This window comes from Euprymna scolopes, chromosome 9 (assembly GCF_053919585.1).
Source record: "Euprymna scolopes isolate OS-2025 chromosome 9, ASM5391958v1, whole genome shotgun sequence".
NCBI classification, from domain to species: domain Eukaryota; kingdom Metazoa; phylum Mollusca; class Cephalopoda; order Sepiida; family Sepiolidae; genus Euprymna; species Euprymna scolopes.
The window spans coordinates 62,345,629-62,363,007 of record NC_136490.1 but is presented as its reverse complement, the minus strand read 5'-3'; the positions used below and the strand labels follow the sequence as shown (position 1 = coordinate 62,363,007).

The window sequence follows — 17,379 nt, the reverse complement described above, 5'->3', positions numbered from 1 at the left end:
TGAGGCTCACTGTTTGTTTATAAATAAGCGGTTTGAGCACTATAAAAGTGGTGGACAAATGTTTGTTTAAAATAGACATTTGGCAAGATTATTTGCAGGCATCGCTCCCTTGGCTCGATTGGTAGAACTGTTGACTATTAACGCGATGGTTCTAGGTTCAATCTTTGGCTTGGGAGAGGTGCTAGTCTAGCGGCACTGATGAGTTGTGATACAACAAAACAGGACTGTATGTTGATGACTACAAATATATATATATTGTTAGGACGATACAAAAGTATAATGCAAGGGAAGTAATTCTTTACTTCTTTGGGCAAAGTTGCCCCCCACCCCTGTCCGAATCCTAGACTTTAAATTCTCGCGACTTTTCATGAGATCAACGACCAGAAGTAGAGAGTGGAGGGAAAACAATACCTTTCAAAATGGAGAAAGGAACATCACTCCCATTTGTTCCTCTTATCATACTTGGACTTCTAACCTTTCATGTATTAGGTTTGAATTGTTATTACGTGTGTGTGTCTTCATAATAAACGTGGATTTTCTTATTTGTTCAAAATTATTCCTTAGGCTATTTTCTTTCATCATGCATTGCCAACATATCCACGTGAAGGCTAGACACCCTGCGATTAGATATTTTATGTTATATTGATCCTAACATATCCCACGATATAACGTGTGTGTAAAAGAAAAAAAAAAAAAAAAAAAAAATGGACTCTCCTAAGTTGTCTGAAATCCACACAAATGGTATACTATTATATAAAAGGACCTTTGTGTATGTGAGTTTGTTCTTTATGGACTTGAAAACGGTTGGGTTGATTTTTATGAAATTTCACACAGAGGTACTTTATGTGCCTGGCAGCGTTCTGAGATAGGGTTTGTATAGGAATAAGTATCAATAATTGAAATATTCCAATGAAAGAATGAACAGGCGATTTTGACCAAAATTAATACCTTACACAGCCTAATATCACAAGTGCATTTGAATTTTATTACCATGCAAACTAAAAGGATGGACATATAAGATCAAGAGCAGGTTCTTTGATATGACAGGGGTGCATTCAAAATGAATGTTTCTGTTTAAAGCATAATTGCACTATGATACTTGACTTTTTCATTTAAAACTTAAATTCAAACCATTATCCCTGCATAAGCAGTAAGGCCATGCATATAAAATCAACAGCAGGTTCTTTGATATGACAAGGGCATATTTGAAATGAATGTGTGTGTTTTGAGCACAGTTGAAGCATGATACTTGACTTTTGTATTTTAAATTTTAATTCAAGTCATTATATATATAAAAATTAATTTTATAAAATCAACAGTAGATTATCTTCAGTGCAACATAGACTACAAGTATTGTGGATCACATGCCTCCCCGCAGTGACTTACACTGTGGGGAGGCATGTGAAGCTTTCTTTTAGTACATCTCAATGGATCCCCAACTAGAGCAGACAATCGATTTGATTGAAAAATGGGCGATTTCACCATATTCGATGATAAAATATGGGAGTGTAAAACACATGTTGATCATCATTTAATCCTAGGCAATGTCAGGTATCCGTGCTAGTTTATTTTTAATGGTGAAGGCTTTGTGTAGGATAATACACACTTTTTGGAACTAGATGACATGGCAGATAGTAGACCTCAGGATTTACATTAGAGTTTCCTTCTAGATGCATCTCTTAATGAAGATAGAGTATATCTCTCTCAGCGGTTTAAATGCACTCCCAGATACTAACCTGTAAATTTTTACGTCCCGGCGCAAACTTCCATTTGAAAATTCCACTATCTTAGATTTGCATTAAATTTGATCCATAGTCATTAGGTACAAATTAAGAAAATTCCCTGAATTTCAATTTCTTCTTTAGACCTCTTAAGCTTAAACCTCTAATTTGAAATATTTTTGAGAACCGCTTTAGAATACTTTAAAGAAACTGAAACTTAGGGAATATTTATTAATTGATGTATAATATTTCTGAAAATTTCACAAAAATCAGTTTTAATTTTCATAAAACCATCCATCCCCTTTGCATAAAACTAAATATAGCCCAAATTTCCCAAATTCATATTGATCAGTTAATTAGTTTCACTGAATCCTGTGCATACAAATATATAAACATAACTATATATCTATATGTGTGTGTATGTATGTATGTATATATATATATATATATGTAGATATTATTTGTTTTTATTTTGCGATACTTTTTGAATGAATTCAATTATATATACGAAATTGCATTTTTTACCTAAATGTGAGTTGGAAATAATTTTCCCTTTAACCAATTTTGGTACCCTCAAATGGGGAGTGGCATACATATTATTTTTAAAATATAATTATCCACATTATTTTTTCTAAATAATATATATATATATACGCACAAATAAATGCATGTTGATCTTTATTATAAAGTGGAGAATTAAAAATTAACTTTTGTGTTTTATTGATGTTTATTAATATCTATAAATAAATGTGCATTGAAATTGTCTTTTTCTTTTCAGTTTCTTGTGTTTGATACGCAAGTAATCATGGGTGGAAAGAAGATTGAGCTGAGTCCTGAGGAATATATTTTTGGTGCTTTGCAGTTGTACATGGATATTATCAATCTTTTCCTTATCATCCTTTCTTGTCTTGGACGATCAGAATAAAAATAAGCTTTTTGTTATTCTTTCTGACCAACTTTAAAACAAAACGTTCTCAATATTTCTTAAATATACTCATAAAGTTAGGAAGAATTTATTTTCCAGTTCTAAAAAAAATTAAAAAAAAAAAAAAAAATCATTCTGTTTTAATTTGTAAAAACTAAGTTTTAAAAAAATTCATAGACTATTTGTTGCTGATTATGTTTTGTTATAAGGTCACATTTTGTGGTAGATTGATTATAAAAAAAAATGAAACTACAGAGAAAAAACAAATCTCTAATATGTTTCTGAATTTTTGAGATGAGGATTGATAATTTGGGTTATTCAGACTACTGTTCTCATTTTGGGTGTTTTATTCACAATGTTTCAGTCGATGTAACCTAACTTTGTTAAGGTGTATCTTGTTAAACTAGGAAATATGCACAGAATTTCAAACAATACTAGGCTAGCTTGTTCTCATTCCATCAGCCATGATTGGATAGAAGTCTTGAGTAATTTACAATTCGCAATATTTTGAGTGTTGCCTGCACTGATGATTGAACCTCCAACCTCCACAAGAGTGTAACTTACAGCTGAATTTTACCAAGTACTTTATTCACTACACCATGGGTCTGCAAGCACATACTACTCCCATGGATTAAATAAAGGGTTCTGCTTGGAATTTGATGCAGATTCCCAAGTTTGGCAATACACATCCAAAGAAGGTCAAAGGTTACATCAGCCGAAACATTATAAACAGTAATCAGAATAATCCAAATAATATGAAGAATCTTCTCTTTTATGTTGACATTCTTCCACTGGTGCCTCCTGTTTGTGCCTTTTCTCTCAAACAGAATTTGTTTTTATCAGACATTTGAAAGCAACAAGCAACTTTTGTGAGCAATTTCTACTACAAATGATATTACAGAACTGTTGCTCACACAATCTTATTTTATTATTCCAACATGTATTTTGTATCAACATACATGAAAACTGAATATTTATACCTTTTGTAATTAACGTCTTTTTACTTTTCCTAACCGAATGTTTCAGATCACTGCAGCTACAAAGTGTGTTAAAAGTATGGCCATTCCTATAACAGGCCGAGAGTCTCTGATTAGAGGCAAGTTTTGCAATCGGTCGGCAGAGATCTTTTTAGCTGCTACCACTTCACTGTCATTGCTTCTAGAAAATTTAATTCTTAATGAATTCTAATCATAACTATGATTAAGTACAAACTTAAAAATAAATAAATGTCATTGAAATAAAATTTAAAAAATCACTCATTCTCATTAAATATGCATCTGCTTTTGTTAAAGTTATCTATCTCTTTGTTTACAGGAATTTGCTAATAATTGTCAAATTTATCAATCAGCTTACTGTAATTATTATTTTGTATGTAAAAAAAATAAAAACATCAAGTTTTTAATTACTATATTAATTATCAGTGCTTGTGCATTATAAATGGATAAAAAATGCATTTTAAATTAAAAAAAAAAAAAAAAGAACCTATTACATACTGATGTGTCATGTCAAAATTAATAAAAAATATTTTTTAATGCTCGAATATAAGATCTGCTAGAACTATTTATTACAAAAAAAAAAACAAAAAAACATTGCTATTATTGTATATTCTTGGTCCATCATTTTCTAATTTGAAATCACATAAGTTAACCGAAAATGAGAGATAAATCAGTTTGTCATGTATCCGTAATAGAACCCCCCCCCCAGATAAAACTGCATTATTCAATATATTTTTTGTAATTATTTTCTATTCTATCATTTTTTTTATTTTAATTTCGACATAACACATAATTACATAGTGTTTTTACTTAAAATGCATTTTTTTTTAGATAATACACCAGCACTCTATTATCTTAAAAAAATTACACTGACTCCAGTAAAAGACCTCAGTTGTATGATCATCTGGCTTCATTTAGGGATGACTATGACCAAAAGATAAAAATAAAAAAAAAGCTTCAAATTATACACATCATATGAGGTATGGTTTCTTGCATGTAAATTGCTTTACTGGCATTTGTATATACATATGTAGACTGTCAACTATCAGACAGTAAAAAAATAAAGCTATTTTTCTAAATAAAAAACTTTTAGGCTATTTTATCACTTTGATATGGTTTGTTGGACCAAAAATGGTATTTATAACTCATTTTTATATCTCATGTCCATGTCTTTTGAATTGTATTGTTGAAATTCATTAAAAGATATTTGCCTAAAATTTGTTTATTTTTTTATTTTATCAATATTGTTAAGAACAAAAATATGTATATACATTTTAGAATACAGAAATATTTTTCAACAAGGAAAGGAGACCGGTTACATTCTGTGAAGATAGTTTTCCAAAAAATCCATTTCCAGAGTCTGACATTCAGAAAATCTTTCAGAAATGTGGTGCACTTCAATCCGACCATTAGCAAAACATAAAATCTGCAAAATAAATATTTGGAGAAAATCATTTTGTTTTATATGTAAGCTAATTTACTCAATTAATTTATTTAAAAGGTGTTTGAAGTTAATTAATTCAACTTCAAATGTTTTAAAATGCAAAATAATGTTAGTCAGTTCTACAGTGATGTGAAAAGATAATTGAATACTTATGCAGAGAAGTGCTATTTTTTTAAATCTTACGTTCAAGTTTTACAGTATCTTTTGTTTATTAAATTGTTAGGTGAAAGTACAGAATAGTTACATAATACCCTTCCCTCCCCAATGGGTTTCTAAATAATGTTATTTCAGCACAATACCTTCTCTGCATAAGTACTAATAATTGTATTTAATTGAAAGTTTTTATTATTAATTAAAAATCGGTGCTTGTCCAGAATTCCCCCATATTAAAAAAATAAAAATGATGAAATATCTATGTTATGTATGTATCTATGACATAAAAAAAATATATTCCAAAAATCTCATAAATTGGTCAAGTAGTTTTATTTTTAAACTAATTCTAGTTTTTCCAATATTCCTACATTAAGAATGGCTTTCTAAAATCTTGTAAGTTTGAATTATTTGAAGTTCTCTCTTTTATTTGGAGACTATTCAAAATAGTGTTGTGATATAATTGCTGTTTGGTTAGCCACAAAATTTGATTTTCTTATTTAAAAATAAAACTACTTGATCAATTTATATGATTTTTTTTGTGTAGAGAAGTAGTCAACCACCTCAGCAAAAATAACCTTCTTAGTGACATTCAATATGGTTTCTGTTCTGCTAGATCTACAGCAAATGTGCTTACAGTTATTTCTCATAGGATTAGCGAAACTCTCGACGGAGGCTTCCTTTCAAGGGCAATTGTCCTTGACATATCAAAGGCCTTTGATAGAGTATGACATAAAGGTCTATTTCACAAGATCTCCAGCTATGGTATAGCTGGAAATGTCTTTTCAATTATTAAATAATTTCTCTCTGATAGGTTCTTAAGAGTAGTGGTTGATGGGCAGAAATCAGAAGCTCATAGTATTAATGCTGGAGTCCATCCTGGGTGCAACTCTCTTCCTGATCTATTTTAATGAGCTTTCAAATCACATCCTTAGATCATTCGTAGATATTTTTGCTGGCAACACTACCATCTATGGCAGCACATCAAAGGCCGTAAACGACCAATTTAATGTAATAATTTGCTGATTGTCTCTCCTCTGATCTTCAGCATGTGGTACAATGGAGAAAAAAGTGTCTGGTTACTTTTAATGCATCTAAAACTAAGCCTCTATCTTTGCATCATCAATGTTCTGATCTCCATCTAGCACCAATTGAAATGAATGGCTCTCATCTTGGAGAGGCTCCATATTTTTGACAAACTTCTGGGCTTGACCTTCGTTCCTGATCTAAAATGGAAGATGTATATCAAATCCGTTGCAAAGGTTGCTGGAAAAATGATGGGATCAATCTATCGATCCAGTAGATGTCTACCTGCTAATGCAATTCTCTACCTATATAAGAGCCAGGTACGTCCAAGGATGGAATATTGTTGTCACATCTGGGCAGGAGCTGCTAAGAAGCTATATCCTGCTTTGACAGAGTTCAGAATAGACTTCATAGCCTAGTGGGGGATGCCCTTTTCTCTTTCTCCCAGAAGAGACGTTGCAAGCCTGTCTCTGTTTTATTGTTATTTTCATGGCAAGTGCTCGTCTGAGCTCCAATTTATGCCCCCCACCCCTCACCAAACATTCACGAGAAACACTCGTTTGGCTGTATCAATAATTTCCCCCACTCTTTATCTGTGCTTAAACCTAAACGTAGATTCCATGAACAAAACTTTTTTCTAAGAACTGCCCACCTGTGGAACTCTCTTCCAGCTAACTACAATATGGCTGTCTTCAAGTCTAATGTAAACAAGTTCTTGATGAGCTGTTCCTCTTAAGTAATCCAATTTGCCAAATTTCCACTTCTAATGATAACGATAACTATGATATTGTCCTTTTGACCACTGTACACTCTTTAACCCTTATCCTTGAGCGGCCTCTGGCCCTTGATAAGTGATGATTCCTTTGTAAAAAAAAAAAAAAAATCACAAGTATATACATCATACAGATTTTTCTTTATTTTCATTTTTTAATATGGGAATGGATTCTGGGCAAGCACCAAAAGTATTTTATTACTAATGAAAAAATCTTAAGGTAATAAATTTGTCTTAATACAATTCAGATTTAAACTGTATTATCTACTAGCGGGGGTACCCGGCGTTGCCCGAGTGTTTGTTTCCGGGACGGGGGCGGGGGAGTTTTAAAAAAATGTTATGGTAGGTAAGTAGGAAGGATCAAACCCGGAGTCATGAGTAAAAGTAGGAAAATAAAGTGTGAAAAAAAAACAAAAAAAAAACATCTGCAACGTTAACAGTTCGGTCACCAAGAAAAGTCCATTCCAGTTGTTTAGGAAAAAAAACAAAACAAAAAAAAAACGACTACGGTAGGTCGGCGCGAACATGAAAATATGTGAATTGTCCAGCACGCTAACCACTATGCCACAGAGCACTACAGCTTAGTTTAGTGATTTTAAATAACTTCACATGAAAGAACTACGAAGCCAAACCGGTGTTCTCTTCTCAACTGTTCCTTGTGAACGATCCCCAAACGGTGTTAAGTGGTGGCAGGGGGAGGAGGAATTTATGAGAGAGAAAATATTTTACCACTTCCATTGATCTTAACCGATTTTGGCCGTGACTTCTCAGCAGAAAAAGTATAGAAATCTAAGATTATCGAGGAATTTGAGAAATAATAAGCCTATAACACACCTCAGATATTGTTCTGCCGTTTGTGCATATTATATTTGCATGAAATATCTTGATTTTTAATCCTATTAAGGTCAAAATCAGACGGGAAAAAATGAGTTCATTTTATTTATATAGAGATTAGGAAATTATCTAAAACTGAAAAATATTTCAGTTTTGAGCAGAAATGTAAACTTACCATTTTCTCTGTGTGATTATTGTCATTAGTGTTGCATATAACATTGAAAGAAGAAATCCTGAAAAATTTAAAAAAAAAAAAAAAAGGACAAGTGCTTCAAAATTTTAAAAAAAAAAGTGCTTCATAATATAAAAATTAAAAAAAAAGAGGCAAGATTCTTGCAGAAATAGGAAGAAAAGAAAAAAGTGAACAAGAATTTTAGCTGGTCTTTATAGTCTGCTGCTGTTTTTTGACATTGTCTGCTAGCATCACAAATATATTTTTAAAAAAATGTAGGAAGCTGTATAATCAGCATAATTTGATGAAAAGTTGCTAATAGCTTAGTAGTAAGTAAATTAGTATCAATTTATTTATTTGTAAGAGATTTTTCTTAGTGATATTATGTGTTCTAAAGGAAGGCAGTTGTAGTAGAGTTACCACGAGAAAAAAGTCATCAATCAGCCATGAAAAATAATATATATAAATTAGTAAATGCCCCTTTATCATGACTGATAGCACCATTCTTGAGGGAGAAATTGTAAAACTATTTTCGTATGCTATTCTAATTTTATTTTTTCTACCACTATTCTATCTTTTAAAGGAATTATCTGAATTTACATTAGAATTTAAATTAAAATTTTTATATCTTAAAAAAATGATTTTATTAGAATTTTTAGAAGAATTATGTAAATTTTTTTGTGTATTAGATATAAAAATTTTTGTACATGAAAAAGAACAATATTGGAATGAAATGTTATATCATTAAATAGTATGATGAAAATTTTCATCTATTTTCATTATAAGCAAAATCTTTAAAATAAGTAATTATTAATATTTGGACAAAAATTAGGAAAAAAACTTTAAGATTAAAAAATAAAAATGAAAAACTGTCTTTGAAAACTAATATTGTCTTAATTTGTATATTAATTCATAAAATATTTTTTTAAAAATTTTACACATTTGTTATCTTGTGAATTTTTATGACAAAAAAAAAACTATTAACATTTTTTGTAATTAGTTCATTTACAATATTAAACAAGAATATAAGTCAGTAAGAAGACTTACTCCTCCATATTCTATAAAGTATCCCCAAAAACATTATTTACGTTATTAATTTAAACTATTTATCTGATTAAGCTTAAATTATTTATAGTGGTTGTTATCAAAGAGCCTAACTTGAAAAAATTCAAAAGTTGAAATTCTGTAAAAATTTTGATCATGACCAAACTTGTCAAGATCATATAAGATATAAGAGCATTGGCTACAATATGGGTCAAGAAAAGATGCTATACAACTAAAACACTGAAGTTATTGCCAAAAGTGTGACTTTCTCCTTTTCTTTGACCTAGATAGACCAAAATTAGTTCTAAGTTTGATCATGGCTGATATTTTGATCAAGTTTGGTGACGATTGATCAAGCAGAGTAGACACAGCCAAATTTGACCAAAAACATTACCTCCACTGACCGTAACTTTTGCCAAAACAGTAATGATAATAACTCCATTATCAGATGATTCAGTTTAAATCTTAAGCAAGAGTTTTGATTGCTGAAATAAGAACTTTGTAATAATTTGCTTTTTAAAGAGTTGGGATTGCAAAATCATTATTGTTCTTACCTTGGATGTTATTCTCACAATGTTTCGGCCGATGTAACTTTCGTCTATCTTCAGATGCATCTTAGGGAATTTAACCCTTTATTTAATCCATGGGGCGAGATTGTTCTTGTTCTTTCAGCCATGACTGGGTAGAGGTGTTAAGTAATTTTTATTTTATTCTTAGTATCATCTCTAGTAAAGATTGAAACTTCAACTGCCAGAAGACTATCATTTAGAATTAATTGCTAAGTGTAGATTGAATAAAGGGTTAAATTCTCAGGGTTTGTCTTTCTTTAGAAAGACAAACCCTGAGATGCATCTTGTCAAAGCTTACCTTGGCTGAAACATTGTGAAAACATTCTCCAGGATGAGAAGAGTAGTTTGAATAATACAAAGGATCAATCCTCATCTAAAAAATATTGCTTAATGGTTCCTTATAAGCTAAAAATAAGTTTTTATCAGTGAGAGAAAAACACAATGTAATTTATTATACGTTAATGGTATTCTCTGATTTCTCATTGGATATTGAATTAGACAAGACGTCAATAGTTTTAAGACTAATATTCACCTCTCTTCATAAGTATTTGTGCAGACAGGCGTATTGTTCTGTTCCAGTAAATCAAATACAAAGATTGTAGAGCTGTCATCGCAGACATAGAAGACTGTTGGGCGACTCTGTGACCAACGGACACTCCATATACTTTTTGTTCCAGTCTGAGAAGGCAACCAAGTCACAACAGGACATTCTGAAAAATACATGAAAAGCTTTAAATATTTTTGTTTAAATATTCAAAACGAGTGTACACCTTCAGTCAAAAATTACATGAAAAAAAATTATAATCCAACAGTGTTTGTGCTCATATTCTCATTCAGATAAAATTATTTCTGAATCAATGAAGTAAAAATAAAATAAATAAGCTAGAAATAAGGTGTTTCAAACTAGAAAGTTTAAGGGGGGGGGAACAAACAAAAATTGGTACAAAAAGCAGGAAACAAAAAGGAAAACATCTTATGGAAATGGATTGAAAGTGAGGCATTTGTCTGACTTGCTATTTTTTTCTCAATTCCTTAAATATTTAAAATGTAGTTATCCACCATTTTTGTTACTTGCTACCTTTTGTGTAACGATATATGCATACACACACACACACATATATATATATATATATATATATATAGTCACAATGTTGCATTCCTGTGCTTGTTTTACAAGTACTTTAATGGGATATCCTTTGATGAACTTGTAGCACTTGCGTCCCTTCAATGTAAATACTCCCACCAGACCTGACAAGCAACAAGATCTCACCTCTACCTTGTAGAGGTCTTTAAATGTCAGAAAAACTTTCTACTCTCATAGTCTCCTGACTTTGGGTTTTCCTCCATGTTTTTTGCTTTCCTGTATTAACGGAAATTTAAATTTAATGCAAACAGACATTTTTGGGGGAAATCACCACTTATCAAAGCTCAAAGGCCACTCGAGGATAAAGGTTAATGAATGTAAGGTGACTGTGTAGTAATCACTTGTGGTGTAAATTGGATAGAATTTGATTATTTATGAGGACGGTTTAACAAAAATTTGTTTACATTAGATTTGAAGGCTACCATGTTGTATTTAACCGGGAAGCATGCCAGCAAAACAGTGTTCTAAAGGCGAGCAGTTCTGGGAGAAAAAAGCTTTGTTCATAAAATCCGAGTTTTAAGCACAGATAAATTAAGAGGAGTAAAAAAAAAGTTAAAAGGATAAAGAGTAAAGTTACATGAGAACGTTATTACATTATCAAGTCAATAAGGGTTACAGAAAGTGAAAAAAGAGAGAAAGTGCTTTAGGCCATGGCATTTCAAAGTTAAATGCTTCTTATCAGAAGAGGAGAAAAAGCCGGCTTCAATAAAATGTGCTTGAATAGTGACTTTCTGCCAAAATATAGAGACAGATAGATATACCACCTTTTTTGACAATTTTATAAGTTGCAAATCTCAACGAGTTTTAATCAGAATTTAACAAATGAAGGCTTATTGGAAAGGTAATGACCTGAATTTTGTAGTGGGCTATGTGACATTTGCCTTTAAGGTTCCACATTAAGGGAATTATCCATCATCCAGAGCCTATTTTTGGTACTTTTTTATAGCCATAGAATGTTTTAATCATGGTCATTTGTTTTCCTAGTTTTGCATATGAATTACAAAATATCCGATATTTCCCCAAAACCTCTGGTCTTAATGGAGAGGAGACTAAAACTTGCTGCTATGGTTTCAAATGATCTGAAATAACAGCAAGAGGAGACTTGATTCCAAATATTTCTCATATGTTCTCCCCTTTTTGGTTTTCATACATGAAGTAAATTTCACAGTGTATAAGGATACTGGAGATATTCATAATCGTACCCTATTTCCAAAAGAGGGGAGATATAACACATGAGAAATATTTGGAACCAAGTCTCCCCTTGCTGTTATTTCAAATCATTTGAAACCATAGCAGCAAGTTTTAATCTCCCCTCCATCAAGGCCAGAGGTTTTGGGGATATATATATATATATATATATATATATATATAAGTGGAGAATGTGTTTCTTTTTTGTTAAAAATCAGTATAAAACTTTAATGTGCACTCATAAAATTTAATGCTTGATTGCATGGAAGATCTTATAAACAAACACAAGAGGGGTTATGTGTGGTGCTTCTCTAATAAAAAAAAAGCAGGTAAGACGTAAGTACTTTAATGATGGATGCTCTGACGAATTACAAGCACTTGTACCCTCTCCATGTAAATACCCTCGACAAACCTGACAAGCAGCTAAATCCTACCCCTACACAGTAGAGATCCCTAGGTGTAAGAAAACCCTTCTACTCCAATAATTTCTTCCCTAGACTTTGGAACTCCCTTCTGGGATTCTGCTTTCCCAACTGTACTGATATGCAGAAGTTCAAGTGTAATGTGAACAAACATCTTGCTACTCATCTCCCTTTATAATACCCCTGCAACTTATGTCCCGATTGTAGCCCCCTGCTTCAAAGTGGCACTGTGCCTTGTTCGGGGTGAAAATTGAATAAAAACAAGGTCAGTTTAATGTAAATGTTGTTCAGTTCCTGTTACTTCAGCATCCTCTTCCACCGTGTGCCTAACATCCAACCATATTTCCATCAACAGAGTTTCTTTTACATTTTTGAGGCACATTCCACAAAATTGCTACAGCATGATCATCCTAAAATTCAATCTCAATAAACCCTTGTTATAAAACTGTAAGTAAAATTTTATCATTTCATTCATTGTTTTCAATCCTCTCATAATATTCATCGTCACTAATAAAATTTTATGAATAAAATAGGAGGCACCAGAAGAGTCAAGATCAATAAATATCGAGCAAATATGACATTTATATTATTTTGAAAAGAAAATGGTATACTAATAAATATTTCAGATCAAAAATATGATTTAGAAGTTCCAGGTAACATGAACTGGAATAAATAGATCGAACATACTGCAAAGAAGGTTAGCTCCCTCTATCAGGCTAGAAGTATCTCACATCTAACAGTATCCTGTATCTGTATAAAGCCAACATTTGCCCATGCATGGATTATTATTACCACATCTCGGCTGATGCACTAACCACTAATCTCTTGCTCTTGGACATGATGCAAAAGAGTCTATAAGTTAATAGATCCCGCACTGTTTGCCAAGCTCTAACTTCTGTCGTATCACTGCAGTGTTGCACCCCGTGCTTGTTTTACAAGTACTTCCACAGAATGTGCTCCGATGAACTTACTGCAATTCAAAAATACCTCTGACCTACCTGACTAGCAACAAAATCCCACCCCTTTCACCATAGAGATCTCTAGATGCCCCCCTCCCCCGTTTTTTTATTCTTAAAGTTTTTCCTCAGACTTTGCCTTTGGAATTCCTTTCCTGCTCACTGTTTCCCTGATCATACCAACATTCAGAAATTTAAATATAATCTTGCTGGCTGTGCAACTCCCCACTTAGGAGTCAGGCAACCTATCATGGTAACCCCTTATATCTTAGTGGCAATTTAAATAAAATAATAAAAAAACATACCATGATTTGTGTGGTAGAGATTGACACTTCCATCTGAATGGCCAGTCTGGAAACAAAAACAATATCAGTAGAAATTAAAAATAGAAAAAAGAAAAGGATAATAAAAGAAGTTAAAGATACAGTGAAATTACAAACGAGTTTTTAGCCAACAGCATTAATTTTAGGCAGGTTGAACCAACTTCCTCTAAAGAAAGAAGCATCTTGGGAATACACACACACACACACACACACTATATATATATATATATATATATATATATATATATATATATATATATATAATATGTGTGTGCTGGGATGGGAGAATTGGAAAAATCAGAACTTTTTGGGATATTGGAATTGCAAAAATTGTGCCTACTTTCCAATGCCAAAAACGATTCCGTTAATTGACTTTTGTTTGTTTGTCTTTGTTAAAAACTTTAATTTCCATTGCTGCTACTAATGATAAATATTTATTCATTTTAAATTACCAGTAAAACTAAAATCTACAGATCAACTACAGGTATATATAGTCTGTTAATTATGCAAACATTATTGGTTACATATGTGCATACATGTTTCAGTGGAGTCCCTATTTAAAGAGACCCACCTCATCACACCAAAGAAGGAAACATTGAAATGAGAATCACACTTCAATTCATTTTGTATATAAAGAAATATCCTTTGAAAGAAAAAGGGAGCTGTATAGTTTATGAATGTGGATAGTAGAAGTTTTTGGAGGGAGGTATGGTAAATAAAGAGAGTAGAGGTGGGAGGGGAAGGAAAGAGGAGGGAAGTACGATTCGACCTGGTTAGGCTATCACAGCAGGGAGGTATTGGTTTCATTTTAAACTAACCGGTTGTCTCTCTGTTTGCTTTGAAGTAACATTATACCCTCGCCAGCTCTGCTTTAGTTTAAGACTTCATGGCTTGTTTATCTATTCAGGAGGCATATTCCTTCTCTATCTATTTTATTGATAAGCTCTATTTATCGATTTTATTCCTTGCTTTTTTAAAATTTCTTTATTTCTTATTTTCACTTATTTATTTGTTTGATTATTTATTTCAATATAAGATATGTCTACATGATCAAATTAACAATCTGTGAATAAACATACAGGCTAATTTATACAATTTAAATAATGTGGTATAGTGAGAGTTACTTTTTTCACTCTAACGTGTCCCAAGTAATTAGACAGGCAAACGTTCTTGTTTCTATACATAAACTTAATTTCAATGGTTGTCATTCTTTCACTTGGGTTATTTACCTCTTCCTCAATACTAAGATAGATAATATATTTTGTCAATTTATATGCTTCATTATAGAGATACGTTTTCCAAACCCTTTACATGTAAACAGATACATAATAGCATAGATGTGTCTGTATTTGCAGAACATCTCATTTACATAGACCATCTAGTTGGAGTACTTAGTTATAATTTGAAATCAAATTGTGCTTAGTTTCCTTATAGTATGCTGCTTTAAAATAATACTGCTCATTATTTATAAGTATGTTGACCACATAGATTATTTTAGTTGTTTTTATTAGTAAGTATGTAAAGTGCATTCACCTTTATACAGTTAGTGGCATATTGCGTTTTAGTTCGTTTAGTTAAGTATTAGGCGATAGTGTTTGAAATGGTGTTGAGGTGTTGCGGGAGGGTCTCTTTCTTTTATTTAGCTAAGTTATTTATGCTAGTCTATTCTTCTATGTTTTTCAGTAAGTGTAGTTATTCACTAGAGGTGTGCTGGTTTTTAGTAAGTATAGTTATTAGTTTTTGGTGTATTTTTGTATCCTTTTGACTCCCCTTAATTCATTTATTAAGATATTGGGAACGAGGGATTATACATAGTAGTATAGCTACCAGGGAATAGGTATTTGTTTTTTACATCTTATTTAAAGTATAGTCTCGAAAGTGCTTGCAGCTTATAGCTGATTCTACTTTAAGATTTAATAATTTTTCACGGTCCTTAAATCTTATCTCAAGCTTCTTTGCTAAACACAAATAACAGGGTGAGGTTAGCGAACTACAAGTTTTAGCATTCCTAAGTATTTTCCACTAGACTAAAGGTGTTTTGTTAGCTTTGATTAAATTCCAGTAGTGTACTGAGAGTGAGGTGTCTGTAGTATATGCTTTATTATTCATTGAGAGTGTATGGCCATAGAATCTGTTTTTAAAGGTCATTCAGGTACTGAATATGCAGAATATTTCTATTTCTGGGTTTTCTGCAGTGTGTATTTTAGCCTGGTATACTACCAAAGAAGTGAGGCAATTATTACTTAGTGGGCAGTTAGTCAGTTTTTGTCAGTTGCAGGTTATTCTGTTACCACTATTATTAGTATAGCAATACACATGAAAAAATTGAAATAGCTTGAAATATTTCAATATTTGTATGCATAGAAAGAGCTTGATGAGGTAAGAAAGAATCTTTTTAAATTTTTAAAATCTGATTAAAATTAAGGAAGTTATGGCTATTTTTGTGCCTCACACGTTTGGATATTTTTCCCTCTTTAAGACCATATGCGTTTTGTCACATTTTTTACACTACTTTTTCAGTAAAAATGTCATATCTTTGTTAAAACACAAGACTAAGAAATGAAATTTACCATATAAGTGTATTTTTGTACAAGGAATCAGAATATGCAACTGAAAATATCCAAAAGTTCATGGTTTCCAAATAATCTGCAGTAAATGTGCATAAATATGCAGCAATTCCTTAAAAATGCCATGTATCCATAAACAGAAAAGAAGTTGGAGAACTCAAAGTTGAATTGTAATGTGCTTTATGTACAAAAAACTTGAATCTAAACATAAGACCATTTAAAAATGAATATATTGCAATATTTCTTTGGTATTATTGTAGATTAACACCTTCTGTTTAACCCCACTCAACTCCTTCTGACCACCCCTCCAAAATGTGATTCTACCTTTTTAGGAAATTATGTATAAAATGCCATGAAAAACTTTAATGAAAGATAAACAAATTATTTTAGAATTTAATGTAAAATAATTTCCTATTACAGGTCATTCTAGCATTTTAGGGCAGTTAACTGTTTTTTTTTCTATGGGAAAATATGCATGCTTTTTTTTTTAAGATGATTATGTGTAGTTTTAAGAGGATTTCTATGCAATGAGAATATGGGGAGGGTTGCCATTCGGACTTTGAATTAATTGTAGGGCTAAGGAAAATTATGTGTGAACATACTGAAAACTTGACAGAGACAAAGCTAACAAAAACAATATTAGAGGGGGGAGCGGTTAGTTTCAAAAAAATTTAATGTAAAATAATTCATCATTTCCTGGCCATTCTAGCATTTTAGGACAGTTAACCAATTTATTTTTATGTGTATTTTTCTTTAAGGAAGGATCTATTTTTTGTTTGTTTGTTTTAGATGCTTGTATGTGGCTTACAGAGGTATTTTGTTGGGGGGGGCTTGCCACTCGAACTTAGTGTTATTGTTAGGGTTAAAGAGTGTTTTAGGAGGAGACTTGCCACACATAATTTGTATTAGAGGTGAAGTTAAGAGAGCTTTTTTTCAAAGAGAGCATTCAAAAATTTGTTGATTTCTATTTTCGAGGTTGAAGGTGTTAATTCCATAGGCCGTTTATACTACGCTGGAGCAGGTTGTAAAAATATCTTTTGCTTAATAAGTAGGAAAAAAAAATAACGAAATAAAAAGCTTCCTAATTGTAGTTTGATGTGTTTTCTAACTGCTTTTAAAATTTCAAG

General features: G+C 31.7%; 2 protein-coding genes across 8 annotated transcripts in view; one reads left to right on the top strand and one right to left on the bottom strand.

Annotated features, from left to right (window-relative positions):
* Positions 1-4,858, top strand: part of LOC145284541 (protein lifeguard 1-like) — a 164,378-nt gene extending 159,520 nt beyond the window's left edge. For both annotated transcript variants that reach the window (XM_080133444.1, XM_080133445.1), the window contains one exon: positions 2,500-4,858. In XM_080133444.1, coding sequence (XP_079989570.1) covers positions 2,500-2,646 — 147 coding nt within the window. In that variant the 3' untranslated portion in view covers positions 2,647-4,858. The remainder of the gene's footprint in view (positions 1-2,499) is intronic.
* Position 4,859: 1 nt separating this feature from the next.
* The window catches only part of LOC145284539 (cytoplasmic dynein 2 intermediate chain 1-like), a 149,383-nt gene continuing 136,863 nt past the window's right edge, over positions 4,860-17,379 (bottom strand). For all 6 annotated transcript variants that reach the window (XM_080133437.1, XM_080133440.1, XM_080133438.1 and 3 more), the window contains 4 exons: positions 13,668-13,713; positions 10,185-10,362; positions 8,043-8,100; positions 4,860-5,067 (listed from right to left, as the gene is read on the bottom strand). In XM_080133437.1, coding sequence (XP_079989563.1) covers positions 4,957-5,067; positions 8,043-8,100; positions 10,185-10,362; positions 13,668-13,713 — 393 coding nt within the window. In that variant the 3' untranslated portion in view covers positions 4,860-4,956. The remainder of the gene's footprint in view (positions 5,068-8,042; positions 8,101-10,184; positions 10,363-13,667; positions 13,714-17,379) is intronic.